Genomic DNA, 17,464 nt, shown 5'->3' with positions numbered 1-17,464 from the left:
AAGGCTACAGAGAGACGAGAGACGGCAGGCAGTTCGGTCGGATTTGAATCCACTAGGCCGTGAGCTGGTCGTCAGGCGGTTCTCACTCACAGCATTGTAGTCACCACCCCGGTTCAGAGAGTTAAAACTTTTACAATGGCAGCAATCAGTTTATTGAACCCGAAAGCCGAGTTTGCTCGTGCCGCACAAGCCCTTGCTGTCAACATTTCTGCGGCAAAAGGAATTCAAGATGTAATGAAGACGAACCTCGGGCCGAAGGGCACAATGAAGATGTAAGTAAAACATAACCCTACCGGCTACCCCATGTGGTTCCGTCAAGTTTCGATAGATTTTCGACAAAGAGCAATAAATCACACTCCCGGCGTGTTTGATTTTCGTTTGCTTGTAATTCGTATTGACATACCCAGTTCTCTAGTTTACGCGTACATTTGATCTATTTCTGGTGCTTATGGCTTGGCCTATTCTCTTCATTGCTCAGCCCTTTGTTTGACATTTTCAGTCAAAAGTTGAATGATACCTTTTAAATACCATGTTAGCTTTCATCACCTTGTAGAGCTAATGCTTAAAATTTCAATTTCATCAAGCTATATGTTATATTCTGATCTGTTGGAACTGTCGAGCAGTTTGGTCTGTCCTGCACCTGTTACTATTTTTTGCTTTAACTTCCTAAGTCTTGTTGAATATGGGCTCATTCTTGTATATATGGGTGTTGTATTTAATGAAATTATTATAAATTTAATTTTTGAACCTATTCAAACGTTTTTGATCCACTTTTATTTTTTGTTTGGTTACATGCTGAATAATTCATCAACAATTAACATGAACTGAAATATTAACTATATATATATTTATACATTTCTCTCAGGAACATTATATACTTGTCTTTGTTTTTCAGGCTGGTCTCTGGTGCAGGTGATATTAAGATCACCAAAGACGGCAATGTACTTCTTCATGAAATGCAGATTCAGCACCCAACAGCTTCACTGATTGCACGTGCTTCTACAGCTCAAGATGACATGACTGGTGATGGTACTACGTCAACAGTTTTGCTTATTGGAGAACTGATGAAACAAGCTGACTTATTCATTTCAGAGGTTTGTTTCATGTATGGCATCATTGCAGTGTAGGAATTGAGAAAAGTTCGACTCATCCATAATTTTTTTTGATTTTCAGGGTTTGCATCCACGCATTTTAACAGAAGGATTTGAACAAGCCAGGAAGAAGGCTGTTGAAGTTCTTGACTCCATGAAAATTCCCGTTGAAGCTAAGAGAGAGGCTCTCCTAGACATTGCCAGAACATCATTATCTACTAAAGTACATGCTAAACTGGCTGTTGCACTTGCAGAAATTTGTGTAGATGCTGTACTGGCCATTCGGCATGATAATAAGCCAGTAGACCTGCATATGATTGAAATGATGGAAATGCAGCACAAAACAGAAATGGAAACATCACTCATCAAGGGCCTTGTTATGGATCATGGTGGCCGCCATCCTGACATGCCCAAGAGGGTGGAGAATGCTTACATTTTGACATGCAATGTCTCTATGGAGTATGAGAAAAGCGAGGTGAATTCTGGTTTCTTCTATAAATCAGCAGAAGAAAGAGAGAAGCTTGTTTTAGCAGAGCGTGAGTTCATTGAGAACCGTGTGAAGAAAATTGTTGAGTTGAAAAAGAAACTATGTGATGGCACTGACAAAAACTTTGTTGTTATTAATCAAAAGGTTGGTTGAACTAGAATTCATATCTTTTTAGAATTGATGAAAATCATGAGTTTTTATTTCCTTTTTCTTGTCTTGCAGGGTATTGACCCTATGTCCCTGGACATGCTTGCCAAAGAAGGCATTCTTGGTCTGCGTCGGGCTAAGCGGCGCAACATGGAGAGGCTTGCCTTAGCTTGTGGTGGTCAAGCAGTTAATTCTGTTGATGACTTGGAGGAGAGCTCCCTAGGCTATGCTGGTCTTGTTTATGAACATGTGTTGGTAAGGATGAACGCTGCACAAACTAGTTCTGTATTTTTTAACTGTAATTTTTGTTTCATGCCAATGTCCATTTTACAGGGTGAGAATAAGTACACATTTGTTGAAGAATGTAAGTTTCCTCAAAGTGTTACAATTCTCACAAAAGCACCCAACAAGCATACACTAGTTCAAGTGAAGGATGCAATTCGAGATGGACTTCGGGCAGTCAACAACACTCTGCAAGATGGTAAGTAACTTGCCTGCTGTACTAGTTTCAATCTCTTGCTTTTTATACTACTTATTTAGTTTTGAACTTTAACACAACTCTTTCTGATTGCCAGAGTGTGTTGTGCCTGGTGCCGGTGCCACTGAAATAGCAATTCATCAAGAATTAATGAAGTACAAGGAATCTGTCAAAGGGAAGGCTCGACTTGGCATCCAAGCTTTTGCCGAGGCATTACTTGTACTTCCTAAGACTCTAGGTAATATTTTTTTAACTTCCAGCCCTGTTTTGGATTTTATTATTATAAAATGACTGATTTTGACAAACCAATTTATTACAGCTGTGAACAGTGGCTTTGATTCACAAGATACTATTGTGAAATTGCAAGAAGAATCAGTATCCACTGGTGAGCCTGTTGGTCTTGATATCAACTCAGGCGAAGTTTTGAAACCTCAGGAGGCTGGTATTGTTGATAACTTTATTGTGAAGAAGCAAATTATCAACTCATGGTAAGCAATTAATCTTATCAAGATTTCCTATTTGTGTCTTATTGGTTCCTTACAACTCCCTCTCAATAGAACTTGATTTTTACTAATTTTTTTTCCAGTACTGTCATTGCTAGCAATCTTTTGCTGGTGGATGAAATCATGAGGGCTGGCATGTCGTCTCTGAAGGGCTGAAAGGTGATGGAGGAACTTTTAAATATTTTCTGCACTATCCCCTATGAACTATGGAGGCTTTTAAATGTAACACCATTATTCAATGGGACCTTGCTTTTGCATTTATCCTGATTTACTTACAGCACAATGAGTTTCAAAATTGAATTTTCTCAAGCTTATTCCCAGTGTTTGCAATTCATGTACTAATCTAGCCTATAAGAACTGAGTTTGTTTATTTTATACTCATCACAATTTCATCCATTCTGTATTCCTTCATACCATTCTGTGCCTTTCACTTAATTTTGTAACATATATTTAATAAAGTTTGTTTCTTGACAAGCTTCACTTAATAATTTTACTTCATTGTGAATAACCCATTATTGTGTATAGGTATATAAAAGTGGCACTGCATTTTGTTTACTGGGTTAGTGATGCAGAGACTCATTGGTAGAAAGTATACTCGGCATGGTTAATTATCCATTTGTAGTGGCAAACTAAGGAAAATGAGCAGAAACATCAAATTTCATTGTCAATTTATTACAATACCTTCAACAGATTGCTGCTAAGAGATCATGATACACATTTCCTCTATTCTCAAGTCATCAAATGGACTACATGATGTAAGATGCTTTGGACACATTTTATGTAACTAAACAACAAATGAACCCACTGATACTGTAATAATACAAAATCACTGTTACAAGAGCTTCATTTAAACATGCATATCTAAATTACCAAAATATTTGTTAGCCATAATGATGACTAGATCATGTTCGATAATACCTCATTTAATGTGGAACTTGTGTCCACAAATTGCATTTGTGCTTGTGTGCGTGCATGCATATATTTAACAAATTGGCCCCTCTGCATGAGTTGAATATCTCAAGACATGGCACAGAAATTTCCATGGATTCGTAATACTCTGCGGATGTATGCTAAGGCTACTTAAAATATTATTTTATGGTAACTTACTTTTCAAAAATTATACTTCATAAATGTTAATTTTAAATTGAATAAAGCCTAAAGAAATGAGCAAATAGGTATCACAATTCCATCAAACTAGTCATGGTCTATAAAAAAAAGAGCTACCAAAAGATATTTAATACTGGAATTCAAGAGCACAATTATATGCCATGTTTAAAAAGCAACAACTCCTACACACATATGAAAATTTGGTGCAAAAGTGGAGTAATTCATAAGAATAAATAATAGTATTTCATTTACGCTTTGAGTGCACTACCACATACAGAGGTGTAGTGGCAATAATTTCTTTAAGAGTACAAGGGTACACCAGGTTTCTAACACTGGCTTCCTGAGGGTGTACATATATAGCTAAGCACATCCCAGCGTCTCAAAGCTTGTACTGTATTTTATAGTTGGATCCACTTACGTAAAAATATAAATTAGCAAGAACTACCAACACACAATTCACTGTAAGGTCTTGGGAAGTATTCTGGGAAGGCAACATTCCAAACAATGGCAGTAATCATTAAACCAAAATACAAAATGATGGATGCCCACCAGATAACACGTTCCCATGAGCGCACTTCTAGATTTCGTAGAACTTGTATACCAACCAAAAGACCAGCTACAGCTCCAGCCAAATGAGCTACATAACCAACCTGAAACCAACCACAAATGGTTATTGTTTAGGTAATAATTATTACTCAATATAAGAACATGAATGACGATGAAAACATACCCTATCATCTACTTGATGCAGTCTATTGTAAATAGCAGTTCCCACATCAGATACAATAAGTAACAGGAATACAATAAGTTGGTAGATTGCGAATTGCATCTCTTGGAAATTCTAGATAGATCAAAAGAAAACAAGGTCACATATAAGAAAAAATATGCACTTTGATTTAGAGAACGATGTGATAAATTTAAGATTATGTTATCCATACCATAATTATGGTTGCAATATGAGCTGTCATGATGGCATACACACCACCAGATGCTCCCGCAAGGTACACGTTGGGATCAGAGACTGATGTACCCAGAGACCCAGCCACAACACCAGCCAAATAGATAAGAAGAACACGCCACCAACGGTGTACCATCTCAAGAGGGATTCCCAACATGATTTGAACCATCAGATTAACAGCTAAATGAAACACTCTAGATTTAAAAAACAAAAATACATTGTGTGATTAAAAAACCATCCAAAAGAATTGGCCACTAGATCAGTACTTAATAAAATGTAAAACTTACCCAACATGCACAAACATGTAAGTTAAATAGCGCCAAGCTTCGTCCCTCTCTCGTGGGTTATAAATGAATAGTTTAGCTGCTGGCCCACTAACTGTAGATTTGCCAGTTTGAATTACATCATAAAGAAAAGCAATTATCTAGACATGGAAAAAAAATGTTTCAAATATAATGACAACAATTAAAGAAATCATTAAGCTTGTATTTTTTAGTTAGAATTTCCAAAAACCTCACCTCAAGAATGCTCACAATAATCATACATACTGCTGGGGGATTGCATGAGTACTCATCTTCATATTCACCATAGTCAGTGGTGTCCACAGCACGTGCTAACACAACAGAGGGAGGAGGTCGCCTTGGCACGATTGTCTTACTTATGAAGGTATGAAGCCCATGACCAAAAGCTGTTCGTACTTCTGGATCCTGAATCTAAAAGAAGGAGTTATTGGGTTATTGCTGAATTTGAATTCAGTATGAGGTAATAAAAACCCAAGGATACAGTAAGATATCTCACCATCTTCAGAAATTCGTCGTACTCAATATAACCATCTTTGTTCTGATCTGCTTTCAATAACAAGCGTTTAATACACCGATTAGGAATGTCATGTTCAAAATGTTCACATTTGACAACTTTCTTCATTTCTGCTAGAGATAGCCTGCCATCAGCATCCTCGTCATACTAAAAATAAAAATATTGTGTGACACAAAACAGTTTAAGGGTGGAACTTCCATGGAGCAAACTACACACCCATCACCCTGGTTGCCCTACTGGACTGTTTCTTTCACGCAAAATACATTCATACAATGTAAAATCATATTTAACATTCACAATCCAAATTGTAAGCGAAGTGGTTCGTGATTGGTGATGGGTCCTTTGATTGCTACACTCGAGTTCCATCATAAAACTTCCAAAAACATAAAAGAAAATGAACACCTCACCAACATACTTACTTTGTTAAAAACCATCTGCCAATGCTGTAAAAAAGTTGATAATTTTATTTATAAGCAGTTAGAAATGTAAGTAACGGTTTAAGTCACTCAATCGTGTAAAAGAGAAAGATAGGTATTTAAGATTTCTAAAAGAACTTACTGGGTACAATTGTCCCATGTTGATGGCTGTCCTGTTATTGACATCACCAGACGAAGCCATATTATCCGTAGAAAGGTCCTAGAAAAAATCAGAACACACTTTGTGGAAAATAATGTGATGAATGTCAACACCTATCTTGCTTGCTTTCTGGTTCAACAGGTACCTCAAGCCAGCAATAGTCTACCCAAGTTCAAACATTCGATCCTGACTTTTAAATTAAAAGACTGACTTGACCACTGTTGCTCTATTTATTCGTCAACGATAAAATATAAATCGAGTGTGTCATGTGGCACTTGGTTACGAATACCAGTACTTACTAACCCGAACAACGAATGATAGATACCTCCTTCGGCACACAGCACAGCAGATAATAGAGTCGATGTTTTATCTGTAGGCGAGGTCGCCAAGTGAAACTCTCTTTCCAAAGCCGGAAGATGAGTCAGATGCGTTTCCTCTCGCGCTCCAGTGTTAAAAAAAGGACACAAAACTACCTGTTTGGCCGAACACTCACCCTCACGGCCGAACCGTTGTGTTGTCTCGATTCCACCTCCACCTCTTCCCAAACATTCCTCCCACCCCTGCCTCTACCGCCTGCCACATCCCCTCCCCCTCTTCCTACCCCCATCCTTGTCAATGACCTCTGCTTTTGCAACATACAAGAGCTTGTATCTAATTACGGCTACTCTTGCTAAGATGTCTACAATTCTAGTTTATTTGCTATGCAATAATTACACCTTTATAGGATGTCTTCATTCAAGGAAGACGAGAAAATAAGGAAATGAACTATGACTCACTGAACTTCACGAGAAGTTTCTCATTCGTCGGTATGCAGGGTTGTTGATTTAAAACAAAGGAACGCGAGATTTGTAAACACAAACAGACGAAAATATGTCAATTTCAAACAAATGTCAAGAAATGACTACAGAATGGTTTGAATCGCAGTGTCAACCGACCAACGATTTAACAGTCTAATACTTTGTCGTAATTTCTTGTGAACAGCACGTCATCACATAGAAATGGGCTGCTCTTTCTGTAATCCCGCTAAGGACGAAGAGGAGGAAGTACAGAAACCCAAAGAGTATTCATGGTAGTTAAATCTTACCACTTACCATAATTTCCTGTTTTTTTTGGCCAAATCCTGACTGTCTTTTTGCCTTGTCAGGGATAAAAAACCAAAAATCGACCCAAGTGATTTTATTATAGCAAATTACAAAGGGGAGGATGTCTGCCGTGTACCTGGTTCTGTGAACGGACAACAGCTTGTTATTCAAAACTGCTCAAATAATATGATATTTGTTCTTGACTGCATCGATTCTATCAATATTGATGACTGTACAAATTCAAAAATAATCCTTGGTCCTATCAAAGGAAGGTATATTATTGGAAGTGCAGTAGCAATTAATTTTGTCATTCCTGCTTGACAGCAGCAGGTAAATAAAACTGGCTTTTATTTTGTTTGAAGTGTCACACATGTCTTCTGTTGCAGTGTTTTTGTTAGAGACTGTATTGACTGTGTCTTAGTTGTCCCTTGTGGACAATTTCGCCTCAGGGACAGCCATCGTTTAGACATATTCCTTCACTGTGCAACACAACCAATCATAGAATCGTCCACCCATATAAGATTTGCTTGCATTCGTCTCCACTATGATCTCCTTACAGGTCTGGCATTTATGCTATTTAACCATTACTACAACATTCACCTTGTTCCCAGACGCTTTCCTTAACTTTCCTTAATTGTACAAATTTTTCTCTTCCAGACCACATGAAGACTGCTGGACTCAGTTCATTTAATAATTTATGGAATAATGTTCATGATTTTACGCCTGTTGATGGAGATGGAAATTGGCACCAACTACCAGAGAAAGTGCGTCTGCAAGACTACATAACTCCACCTTTCCCACCTCAACTTCGAGAGTAAGCGCACAAGCATTTTTGATGTACCTAGTTTTTGCGCATTAGGAGCCTAAATTCTATTTTAAACTAAATCTTTACCTATCTCTTTTAGTGTTGGGTGGACTGTGACTGGCGAATCAAAAGCACTACCAGTAAATCTTGGAGAGACTGACTATTTTGGAAAGGAAATTTGCCTCATTCTGGTGTTTAGTGATGAAGAAAATCACCAGAGTGACGTTGCTTTGGATTTCTTATCAGCTCTCCTTGCAATCAATGTAAGATTACATTTGGTTCTCCCATGAATGTTGAGAAATGAGTCACCATCAGCAATTGGTTATTCTAACTTCTAGCATTGCCCACATTACAAAATATTAATTTTTTCATAGAAAAAATGTGCCCTGCTGTCAAGTAGAGAGGTTCAACTCCAGTCTGCTGATGCCAGTGCCATGGGACTAGGATCTGAAGAAGCAAAGAAACTTGAACAAGGGCCAGTCTGTGGCCTGATTATTGGTGGAGATAATTGTGCTCAATCAAGCTTGCAGGTAAAATTACCTTCTGATTAAGCAATGTTTATCCAGATGGATTTTTTTTCTTCTTCAAATATTTCATTGAAAGATTTTTTTTTCTCATGCCTTTTCAGGTACTACAAAATTTCAGCATTCGAGGCAATGTGTATGTCAATCACGATCCGATCACTGCTCCCAAACAGGCACATAGCTTTCAGCAATGTGCTGCTATGCATCTAGGATGTTAAGCACAATCCTCACATTTTATAGATTTTTTTTACAGCAAAATATCAAGTTAGTAGTTGGTATGTTACTTTTTATTATTTTTTATCCTTTCTTAGATTTTTAAGTAAGGAGAGATTTAATATCAGGAAATTGAGAGGGTTGAAATGATGTGAAGTGACCTATCAAGGTGGCTTATTTTCTAATACTCAATTGTGTGTTATGGAAATGACCTTTATCTGGTACAAAGAGACATTCTGGTGGTTAAAGCAAAGCTAGCATTTAATTTGTGCTATTGGTGTGTTAGGTACATATACAATACTAGTCCAATGTATTTAATTTCATCAAGACTTTTACATTTACTGCATCAGCATGTGTAAGGTCTAATATGCTGATGAATTAAAATAGCAAGCTCATGTGAGGGAAATTTTGAGGTACAAATATTATTGTTAACTGTCGCCCAGGTAGCAAAACCAGCAAAAATGCACCATGACTGCATTGTGTGTCCAATGTAAAATGTACCCATAATATGTTTAAAGCGCTTAAAATGCGCCTTAGACGTCTAAAATTTGCATTGTGGATTGGATATATAATGCAGTCATGATGCAGATTTGCTACCGGGGTCTAGTCCATCATTACCAACATTGCTGTGTGAATTGTGTCATTTTATGAATCTAGATTTTAATTTAGATTAAAAAAATAATCTTAGAATCCAGTGAGTGAATCCGTCCTTGTATAAATATGTCAGGGGCTTTTCCTGCACATTTAGTTGTTCTATTGAGCGTTTACTGTAATAAATGTTTTTTTTAGCACCGAAGACCGAAGTGATATTGCTGCTGTATTATTTTATTTTTTGCTTTAGGGAGACTGAGCATGGTCTTATTTCCAACAGACTGCCACATTTCCGTTCGTTTTCAAGTTAGCCGACGAGGGATGCCATAAGCGCGCCGCTGGTGCCGCCCCGCGGGCAGGTGGTCCCGGGCTCCAGAGGCTCGACGCACTCGGGGGCGCTCCAGCACGTGACCCGCTCGCCCTCAATGAAACACACTTTGGGCTGGTTAGACGCTCTCAGCTCAGGGTCCTGGAAACAAGGTAGATTATCAGACAACACTTTTTATTTACTTTATTTTTGGTGAACGCGAGGGTGAACGTCTTCTGAGGAGCATTTGTGGTGAACACTCCACCACACAAACAATGCATTTTTTAAAAGGACTATCGAGCGTTTATTCCCCTCACAAACTGAAAACGTTGTTTACATGCATGTGATGAGCTGTCCCCTTTTGAGCCACTTCCACGACTCTGCGAGGCATGCGTTAACTCCCATGCGCCTCTCCCACATGCGCCGCGCACAACGATTGAGGTGTCCTCATCCGGCGATGAGTTGCGCTGCCAACGTTGCATAGCGGGCACCCGATGGGTTTCTGTTGCCGGAGAAGTGGTACGCGCAGTCGATGTAGGGCGTGCTGGGCAAGATCCAGACAGTGTCCGTATTATTGGGGTCTCGTGGGTCGAAGCAGTAGTCGTAGGGGACCATCTCGGCGAAAGTCCAGTAGCAATAGCTACCCCCGTTACTTAGCGGCAAGCCGTACTTGTTGCAGTCGACCGCATCATCCTGCAAAATCATAAACGAGACATGCCGTACGCCATACACGTTTGCTGATGCTGAAGAGTGCGCAAGGTGTCCCCGTTACAAGCAGGACAAGACAAACATTCCACAAGGATTAACTAAAGTATAAAATCATTTTTCAAAGGCCATTTCGTCCCGATAGTTTTGTTATGTTTATTCCTAGCACAAACCGTGCTCCATTTCTATCTCCGTGCATGGAGCTCTGTCCCATGGCGGTACATGCGTTAGCGCATTTAAATTCGCACTCTTCGTCGATCCTCCGGCATGTGGCCACTAGAGAAAATGAGAGTGGCGTCCCCACCCGCCGGAGATAAGTTGTGAAGCGTGACCCGGTAATGGATCTTGTTGGGGTGTTTCAGGCGGACGCAATAGTCGTAGGAGGATCATCTCGACGTAAATCCAAGTAGCAATAGCTATTTAGCTAGAGAGTATACTCCCGTGACGATATTCCCGGCACGCACAGTACATATGGCAGTTGGCCGGACCACCCTGCAAATGTGTTGTGCGAAAGAGTGGGTTTACTCAAGTAGCTGTTTTCAGGCCGAGCCTTCAAGGTATTGCCACAGCAAACGTTTCACGAGACGGCGCCAATGATGACGCCTGCTATGCGTCGGGTAGGCCAGCCCGCCAAGCATCCGTGTGGAGCCGGTGGCCCGCTCGCAGCGCCTGAGTCGACGGAGGCTGGTCGTGATACTATGGTCGATGAGGCGCACCAAAACCACAAATGAAACATGCCATACGTCGTACACTTTAGCTCATGCCGTAGAGTGCGCAAGGTAGAATAGGTTCCCGGTTCCCGATACAAGCAGGACAAGACAAGACAACATTCCAAATGTTTTTTTCGCTTGTTTATTACACTAAACGGTTCTACAGTAGCAAATTTACTCCAGAACTAATTAACATTATTGCATGTCTGAGCTCAACCGACATTGATTACAGCAGTTGGAGGGATCAACAATAAAATACTCAGACACATGGAAGTAGGATATTACACACTTACTGTGTTTTTCGTCGGCACATTTCGTTGCCCTCATCAGTCTTTCGCAGGCGAGGTGCTGCTGTGCTGCAGCTAGCCACTCACCTTCAGTCCGTTGGCCATTGCAATCGGCCAAACCAACTCCAAATGAATTACTGGAGCGGGGCCAATATCAAAGAGCAACAGAAACAACCAACTGTCGTTAGGATTACATCTGCGTGGCAATTTCACAACGTCACTGTCACGTTTCAGCCGCCGACGATTGTGGCAATGAGCATGGCTATCTTGCTGCCTTCTCGGTCGCCCAGCACATCCAGACAGTGCAGCCTGGAGCCCTCGCCCGCGCCCTTCACGAAGCAAACCTCCGCGACGTCGATCCAAGCGGGCCGCGCAGTCTGCGGGGTCTAAAGAGACAGGGTTTACCAGAGGTCCTTCCCCCTCAGCCAACCAGCGTCGCGATGAGCGAGGGCCCGAGCGGGGCGCGGTCCTGCAGGAAGTCGCTGCAGCGGAGGACCCGACCGGCCGCCGAGTCCTTGATGGAGCACACCTCGGCCCGGACGTCCACCGTCACGGACTCCCGCGTCCCCGGGCGCGCGCCGGGCCGCGGCGCCTGCGTGCACGACCACGGCCCGAAAGCAGAGAACATGTCAAAGCACTGGCATGCTGCACGAAGACTGGGGACGAAGGCGAGGGGAACTTCACAAAAAATTCAAGTGTCTACCAATTTTTCTATTTTGTTTTGATTTTTTCTGATTTTTCAAAGTTAATTTTTCTTGTTTTTATCTATTTTTTCCTGATTATTTTAGGTTGTACCGTACCGGCTGCCCAGTTGTCCAGGCCCAGACATGCAAATGCGTTGGGTTGCCTATGCACTGGATGCAGAGGCAGCAGGCAGCAGCGCGCGGGGCGGGTGGCGGGGAAGTGTCAGCTCCCCCACCACTCCGCCACCCGCCCGCGCCTGCTGACCCTGCAGCCAGTGCATAGGCAACCCAACGCACTGCCATGTCTGAGCCTGGATACTCGGTACAGTACACTCATTTTAAAAAAAAGTGAAGTACCCCTCGAGGGAAGAGGTGTCAGAGCGTCAGCTGATGTCTAGAGCGACGCAAAGCGTTGGTACGACTAGACCATGCAAGAGGGTGACTAGCGTGCGGCGTTTTGTTTCGGCTGTAAGGCCACATTCTCTCATGTGAAAGGCTCTCGTACCTGGCTGTATTTGGCGTGTCTCAGTTTGCCGCAGAAGTTCTCCGGCGACCACCAGATGTCGCCCGTCACCTCCCTGGGCTGCGTGCCGTGGACAGGGGCCGCCTTGGAGGACACCTCGCCGTTCTCCACGCGGATGAACGTCTTGTAGTCGGTGTCGCTGCAGAGGACGGGTCTCTGTTAGGACGGTCCTGGGAAGCACAATCGTGCCCCGACCCTCAGCACTCGCACTTACCCGAAGAAATAGGTCCAGCGGTTCGGGTCCTCGGCCGTCTTGTTGCGCTTCCATTCGACGCCCTTCTCCAGCTGGCCGGGGAAGCCGCCGTTGTCCAGCAGGATTTGGAGGATGTCCAGGTTCTGGTTGACGGTACTGTTGGTCACGTCCAGCCAGTTCTTACGGCACTCCTTGAGCTGCTCGGCGGTGTAATCCTGATTGGTCGAGGAGGACGCCGGGGCTGCCTGCAGCGGTAAGGACACGCTAGGTTACTCTACTGAGCGCCCCGCGGTAGGCACGCCCGCACGGCAGCGGAGTTCGCCGTGACCGAGAGGCTGCCTACCCAGCTAGGCGTTGGGACCACGGCCTCACCTGCCGGAGCTCGGTCGCGGCTGTGGTCGGCGCAGCTGCGGTCGAGGAGGCCGCAGCTGTGGGCGCAGCGGTGGCCGCTGAAGTGGGGGCAGCGGTGGGCGCAGAAGTGGGTGCAGCTGCGGGTGCGGCGGCGGGTGCGGCGGCAGGTGCAGCGACGGGTGCGGCGGCAGGCGCCGGCGACGACCCGGCCTTGGGGGGCGCATCGTGGTGGTGGAGGTGGTGGTGGTGGTCGTGAGCGGTCTCTTCGCCGGCGTCCTCCGGTTTGCCCAGGACGGCGCCGATCACCTTCTTGGGGATGGTGGTGAAGGCGTCGCCGAAGCCGGCCACGGGGGAGGCCGCGGCCTGCGAGGGTCCCGTGACGAGCACCGCCGCCGCCAGCAGGACGGCCACCGGCACGAGCACCTGCAGACACGAGCGGGCGTTAGGACGGGCTGTCCAGGAAGGACACATACTCTCGCACAACGGGAGGTTAGGTTACCACTGCGCCTACTTGGCTGGCTATCGGGGATTACGGGGCCGGGGACCTGCGCGTAAATGTGGAGCGCGCGGCGGCCGGGGGGAGGGGCCGCGAGGTGCCGAGGGGCCCACCCCGTCCGCAGCGGTTTGCTACAACTTGCGCCACGGCGCAACGTTTGCGCTGCTGCCTCCTGGGGGTTGGGAAGCAGGCGGGCAGGTGAGGTGGGCTCGTGCGCTGGCCGGAGACGTCTTCGGAAGCAGCCGCGCCCCGGGTCGGGCTGCCGCCGGAGTGTTGCGGGAGAGCGCCACGCTGATTGGCTCTCACGAGATGAGTGAGAGGGAGCAGCCGACTGATTCAGAGGATCGCGTTCATACCTCCCGTATAGGCCTAGGGTACATCAAATCGCGTAATTTGCGGTAATTTACGGTAAATTACCGAGAACTTTTGTATTACCGGTAATTTTAAATCCAGTCCCCACACCCGGTCAGTTGGTTGGGTGGGTGGGTGCGATTTGACGTACCCATAGCTCCGTCCTTGTCGCACTCATGGCAACCATGGGGCAACCCCACTTGAACGCTCCTCTGAATCAGCCGGCAGGTGGCTCTGCCTAATGGCTCTGCCGATCGAGCGGGTCAGTTGCAGTGCAGAGCCGGGGCAAAGTGTCGCGAGGTGTCGGAGTGCATTTGTGTTTTGTGTTGTGATTGTGCGATAATCATGCAGTTTGCGATGAGCCAAACTACAAAAGGAGGGGGACTGTCGCCGTGTCCAGCGGGCGGATGAAACCATCATTACTTGAAGGTACCGTTCGCTGTAGACTTGGCGATGTTTTTGTTTAGGCACGCGACTCTTTTTTCATTATTTTGTATTATCGGCTAGCTGTTGTCATAGAGAATGTGTGCCGCCTATATAGTGACCGAGAGTGACCTGACCAGGATAGCCCGGCGCAAGTTGTACCTTTTTGGGTGCCCGTCGCGTGATGCCCATTCGCTCGCTTGGGGACCGGCCTCCGGCTGAGGGCTTTTGAAGAAGAGCCTCAGGCAGTCGCGGCACAAGTTGTGTCCACAACAGTGTCCGCAAATCTTTCCATGTGGGGCCACGATAACTGAACGTTTGTTTGTCGAGGAGAGGAGAGTGCCCGCCCCGCCGTCCGGACGACCGGCCGGCGGCCGGCTGGGTCGACGTGCGTTCGAGAGCTGCTCACTTCTGACGGAATGCAATGATGTCACCGTCACGTCACCGCCGATCGGTCTCTTACTTGAGCGAGCGATAGAATTTACATGACGCCCCATGGCGGCACGTGCACACGATACAGCGTTGTTATGTTATCAATGCGTTATTATTATTTTTGTTTATAAGCTTGTTCTGTGGCGGAGGGAGGGGGCTGGCAGCGAAGAAAATTTTAATCGGAGGCCACCCGACAAGCAGCAGATTTCACACGGCGCTACGCCACGCCACGCCACCTCCTCAGCGCTACCTTCTTTTTGTTCCTCTTATCGGGCAACTTCCTCATAAGAAAGAGCACGATGTCTTGGCGCCTCAAGTGACATTTCCACGCCTATAATTTTAACGTCATGGCTGATCGGGTCATATTGCCAGGGTGCGCACGTTGAAACCTTGCAAAGCAAAATAATCTTGAAAATAATAGATCCTTTGCAATTACGAAGCAATGATTTGTAAATGCAAAGCAAACTCTTTGCAAATGCAAGGAATTTGGCATTTTGCTTTGCAAGCTTTAAACTGTGCGCTGCGGTGCGCGACTAGCCGACTAGTCGCACCGTTATGTCCCTCTCCTCTCCACCAACTGCGGGCTGATCGCCGCGACACGGGGCCGATGCACGGCCGCGGGTAATCCAGGAGTATTCTGGAGGAAATGCCGGGGTAATCCATGCTAATCTGAGGGTAATTCAGAGGTAAAAGGAGGTAAACCGCGGGCAGCCTCTGGGTTATCCAAGAAATTCGGCGCAATCCGTTGAACCGGTTGAACCATGTGACAGGGCAGGGGCGTAGGAAGGTCTTAAAAATTTGAGGGGAGGGGGGGCACGGCGCGTGGGTTGCCCATTTCTCAGGGGCAGTTTTCATAGTGCGCTGGGATGAAACAGTATTTACTTTGCATATTAAGTGAAAAATTTAACACTTCCATGATGCTCATTGCTGAAATAGTGATTTCTCTATCAATTCAAAGAATACAAACTGTAGGGACTACAAACTATCTGGATTTGTATCTTTTATTTTTCTGAATTTAAGCAATCTAATTTTTAGCACATGTTTCTGCGTTGATTTGAACACTTTTGTGCATGTGCATTCATTCGCACGAAATCATGCTCCTGAGTCTTCGTGGTTTGAGGGTTAAATTTCAAATTTCTGACTGTACCGGCCTAAAAGTTGGGGGGGGGGGGCAATTTTCCGGCCCCATAGTCTACTACGCCCCTGTGACAGGGCTACGGCACAACAGTGTTGCGGATTTGCCTACTCTAGGGACCGTGGCGCTGGCGCTCTACTAATGGAGCGAGTAAGGAAAACCCACGCATTCTGCAGTATCGTAGCACTCACACACATCACAGTACACGAGATCTGACTCGATTGTTATCACTCGCAAAACCCCGCAAGTATGTCGTGGATAGGCACCAGACACCAGTCATTAAGTCACGACTCTGGATCGGGCGCCGCGCGGGCGCCTCGCCTGGACGGGAAGCCCGACGTTTGACGTCAGAACGCGTCTTCGACACAGAACACAGATAGAACAAGAGCGGGGTGCGGTGCGATTTGGCGGCGGCTTCGTGTTGCGGCGCTCACGTGCGAGAGGACGCGAGCGCAAAAAGGATGCGATGTGGGAGGAGGACGCGTTGCGGAGAGTACGCGATGCGGACGCGGACGCGAGCTTAAGGGATCGTCCAGAAATTACGTCCGTTTTTATCGCGGATTCATTCGGCAAAATACGGGCCGAGCCCGGCAGTGCGGCGCCTGCGAGACTCGGGGTAGGCCACCCCGCAGTACACGATTGTATCAGCAGGCTCGATGTTGCCTACCTAGCAGGCGCTACGAGAGCTTGCATCGGCGGAACATGGTGGACTCGTACACGGCGAATGGTGGACGCACTTTCTGAATGGCCCCTTATCACTCGGACGAGTCGAGATGAGTATTCGACGGCGGAGTAAAGCACCGCACTTGATCCGAGACGACACGTCTTGCTGCTGGAGAGAGAAGGCACGAGCGGCACGAACCAACGCCATTGTAGGCCACCGCCTCTGTGAGCGAACAACTTAGCGCGCGGCCGGCTGAGCTCGCGCTGCCGCAGCCCGAGTACTGGACACTGGTGGACACACTACTTCGCCCTCGACTCCGGCGCGGGTCGCCGGCCTTCAGAGGGCCCCCGCACCGCCGCTGAGACGCTTTCCGGCCCGCTCCGCCGCGTACCTGGAGCTGTGTTCTCGCCATGCTGAATCAACGTCCCGGGGGCTACTGGCGACTCCAGGGAGACCTCTGGAGATCGCGGGTGCCGCCGCGCCGGGAGAAGCTCGCCCGGCTCGGCTCGGCCCGGCCTGGCCCGGCGCGGCTCTAGGCCCGGCGCGGCGCGGCTCCGCTCGCTCGTGCAAACCGGTCTGCCGATGGTAGGTCTCGGTCGGTCAGTCGCCAATCATCCGTCACCAAGGTTATTATTTGCGTAACAGGAGCTCACCTGCTAAGATCCAGAGGATCCTCTCCGCGGGTGTCTTCTCCTTTTTTTTTCTTTATCCTTTTCCGATCAGCGCCAAGCTCACGGAGCGTCTCGCGTGTGCGGGGGAGCGGAAACTGTTATTGTAATCACTGTGTTATTAATTGGCGGAAGGGGCGGCAAGTTTTATTGAAATG

General features: G+C 46.0%; 4 protein-coding genes across 10 annotated transcripts; 2 read left to right on the top strand and 2 right to left on the bottom strand.

Annotated features, from left to right (window-relative positions):
• Positions 1-35: 35 nt before the first annotated feature.
• LOC113213877 (T-complex protein 1 subunit zeta) lies at positions 36-3,186 on the top strand. The gene is made up of 8 exons (XM_026433091.2): positions 36-272; positions 896-1,094; positions 1,174-1,722; positions 1,801-1,980; positions 2,059-2,206; positions 2,301-2,441; positions 2,523-2,691; positions 2,790-3,186. The coding sequence occupies exons 1-8, from the start codon at positions 136-138 to the stop codon at positions 2,860-2,862; spliced, it is 1,596 nt and encodes a 531-aa protein (XP_026288876.1). The 5' UTR covers positions 36-135; the 3' UTR covers positions 2,863-3,186.
• Positions 3,187-3,362: 176 nt separating this feature from the next.
• On the bottom strand, positions 3,363-6,738 carry LOC113213879 (rhomboid-related protein 2). 4 transcript variants are annotated; one of them, XM_026433093.2, is made up of 9 exons: positions 6,657-6,738; positions 6,146-6,223; positions 6,007-6,030; positions 5,570-5,734; positions 5,290-5,484; positions 5,059-5,195; positions 4,752-4,965; positions 4,544-4,654; positions 3,363-4,463 (listed from the first exon to the last, which is right to left on the bottom strand). In XM_026433093.2, exons 2-9 carry the CDS (start codon positions 6,203-6,205, stop codon positions 4,245-4,247), a joined length of 1,125 nt encoding a protein of 374 aa, XP_026288878.2. In that variant the 5' UTR covers positions 6,206-6,223; positions 6,657-6,738; the 3' UTR covers positions 3,363-4,244. The 4 variants fall into 4 exon arrangements, with proteins under 4 accessions (XP_026288878.2, XP_026288880.1, XP_026288879.1 ...); XM_026433095.1 differs by lacking the exon at positions 6,657-6,738 and adding an exon at positions 6,467-6,650; XM_026433094.1 differs by lacking the exon at positions 6,657-6,738 and adding an exon at positions 6,489-6,650.
• Positions 6,739-6,793: 55 nt separating this feature from the next.
• On the top strand, positions 6,794-9,594 carry LOC113213880 (protein XRP2-like). The gene is made up of 7 exons (XM_026433097.2): positions 6,794-7,232; positions 7,308-7,517; positions 7,632-7,804; positions 7,903-8,059; positions 8,151-8,313; positions 8,425-8,580; positions 8,679-9,594. The coding sequence occupies exons 1-7, from the start codon at positions 7,162-7,164 to the stop codon at positions 8,790-8,792; spliced, it is 1,044 nt and encodes a 347-aa protein (XP_026288882.1). The 5' UTR covers positions 6,794-7,161; the 3' UTR covers positions 8,793-9,594.
• Positions 9,592-17,188, bottom strand: LOC113213881 (protein PRRC2C-like). Of its 4 annotated transcripts, XM_052267763.1 has the most exons (6): positions 17,030-17,188; positions 13,159-13,560; positions 12,808-13,031; positions 12,576-12,732; positions 10,023-10,378; positions 9,668-9,847 (listed from the first exon to the last, which is right to left on the bottom strand). In XM_052267763.1, the coding sequence occupies exons 1-5, from the start codon at positions 17,048-17,050 to the stop codon at positions 10,133-10,135; spliced, it is 1,050 nt and encodes a 349-aa protein (XP_052123723.1). In that variant the 5' UTR covers positions 17,051-17,188; the 3' UTR covers positions 9,668-9,847; positions 10,023-10,132. The 4 variants fall into 4 exon arrangements, with proteins under 4 accessions (XP_026288885.2, XP_052123723.1, XP_026288886.2 ...); XM_026433100.2 differs by lacking the exon at positions 10,023-10,378 and having other exon boundaries at positions 9,592-9,847; positions 17,030-17,187; XM_026433101.2 differs by lacking the exons at positions 9,668-9,847; positions 10,023-10,378 and adding an exon at positions 11,227-11,773.
• Between the last annotated feature and the right edge of the window lie 276 nt (positions 17,189-17,464).

The sequence above is a fragment of the Frankliniella occidentalis genome, unplaced genomic scaffold (assembly GCF_000697945.3).
Source record: "Frankliniella occidentalis isolate FOCC.00 unplaced genomic scaffold, Focc_3.1 Scaffold58, whole genome shotgun sequence".
In the NCBI taxonomy this organism is placed as follows: domain Eukaryota; kingdom Metazoa; phylum Arthropoda; class Insecta; order Thysanoptera; family Thripidae; genus Frankliniella; species Frankliniella occidentalis.
Note: the sequence above shows the minus strand (reverse complement) of the source record. Positions and strands in the feature narration are given on the sequence as shown.

Bases quoted from the DNA above. Each gene is read 5' to 3' on its own strand.
- LOC113213877 (XM_026433091.2), top strand. From the start codon at position 136: ATGGCAGCAATCAGTTTATTGAACCCGAAAGCCGAGTTTGCTCGTGCC. The intron at 1,981-2,058 runs GTAAGGATGAAC...TCCATTTTACAG, and splicing joins TTGTTTATGAACATGTGTTG to GGTGAGAATAAGTACACATT. The intron at 2,442-2,522 runs GTAATATTTTTT...AATTTATTACAG, and splicing joins TGTACTTCCTAAGACTCTAG to CTGTGAACAGTGGCTTTGAT.
- LOC113213879 (XM_026433093.2), bottom strand. From the start codon at position 6,205: ATGGCTTCGTCTGGTGATGTCAATAACAGGACAGCCATCAACATGGGA. The intron at 5,485-5,569 runs GTGAGATATCTT...TCCTTCTTTTAG, and splicing joins ACGACGAATTTCTGAAGATG to ATTCAGGATCCAGAAGTACG. The intron at 4,966-5,058 runs GTAAGTTTTACA...TTTTAAATCTAG, and splicing joins TACATGTTTGTGCATGTTGG to AGTGTTTCATTTAGCTGTTA.
- LOC113213880 (XM_026433097.2), top strand. From the start codon at position 7,162: ATGGGCTGCTCTTTCTGTAATCCCGCTAAGGACGAAGAGGAGGAAGTA. The intron at 7,233-7,307 runs GTAGTTAAATCT...TTGCCTTGTCAG, and splicing joins AAACCCAAAGAGTATTCATG to GGATAAAAAACCAAAAATCG. The intron at 8,581-8,678 runs GTAAAATTACCT...ATGCCTTTTCAG, and splicing joins GTGCTCAATCAAGCTTGCAG to GTACTACAAAATTTCAGCAT.
- LOC113213881 (XM_052267763.1), bottom strand. From the start codon at position 17,050: ATGGCGAGAACACAGCTCCAG. The intron at 12,733-12,807 runs GTAAGTGCGAGT...CGTCCTCTGCAG, and splicing joins CGCTGGACCTATTTCTTCGG to CGACACCGACTACAAGACGT. The intron at 10,379-12,575 runs GTACGAGAGCCT...ATGATTTTGCAG, and splicing joins GACACGCCAAATACAGCCAG to GATGATGCGGTCGACTGCAA.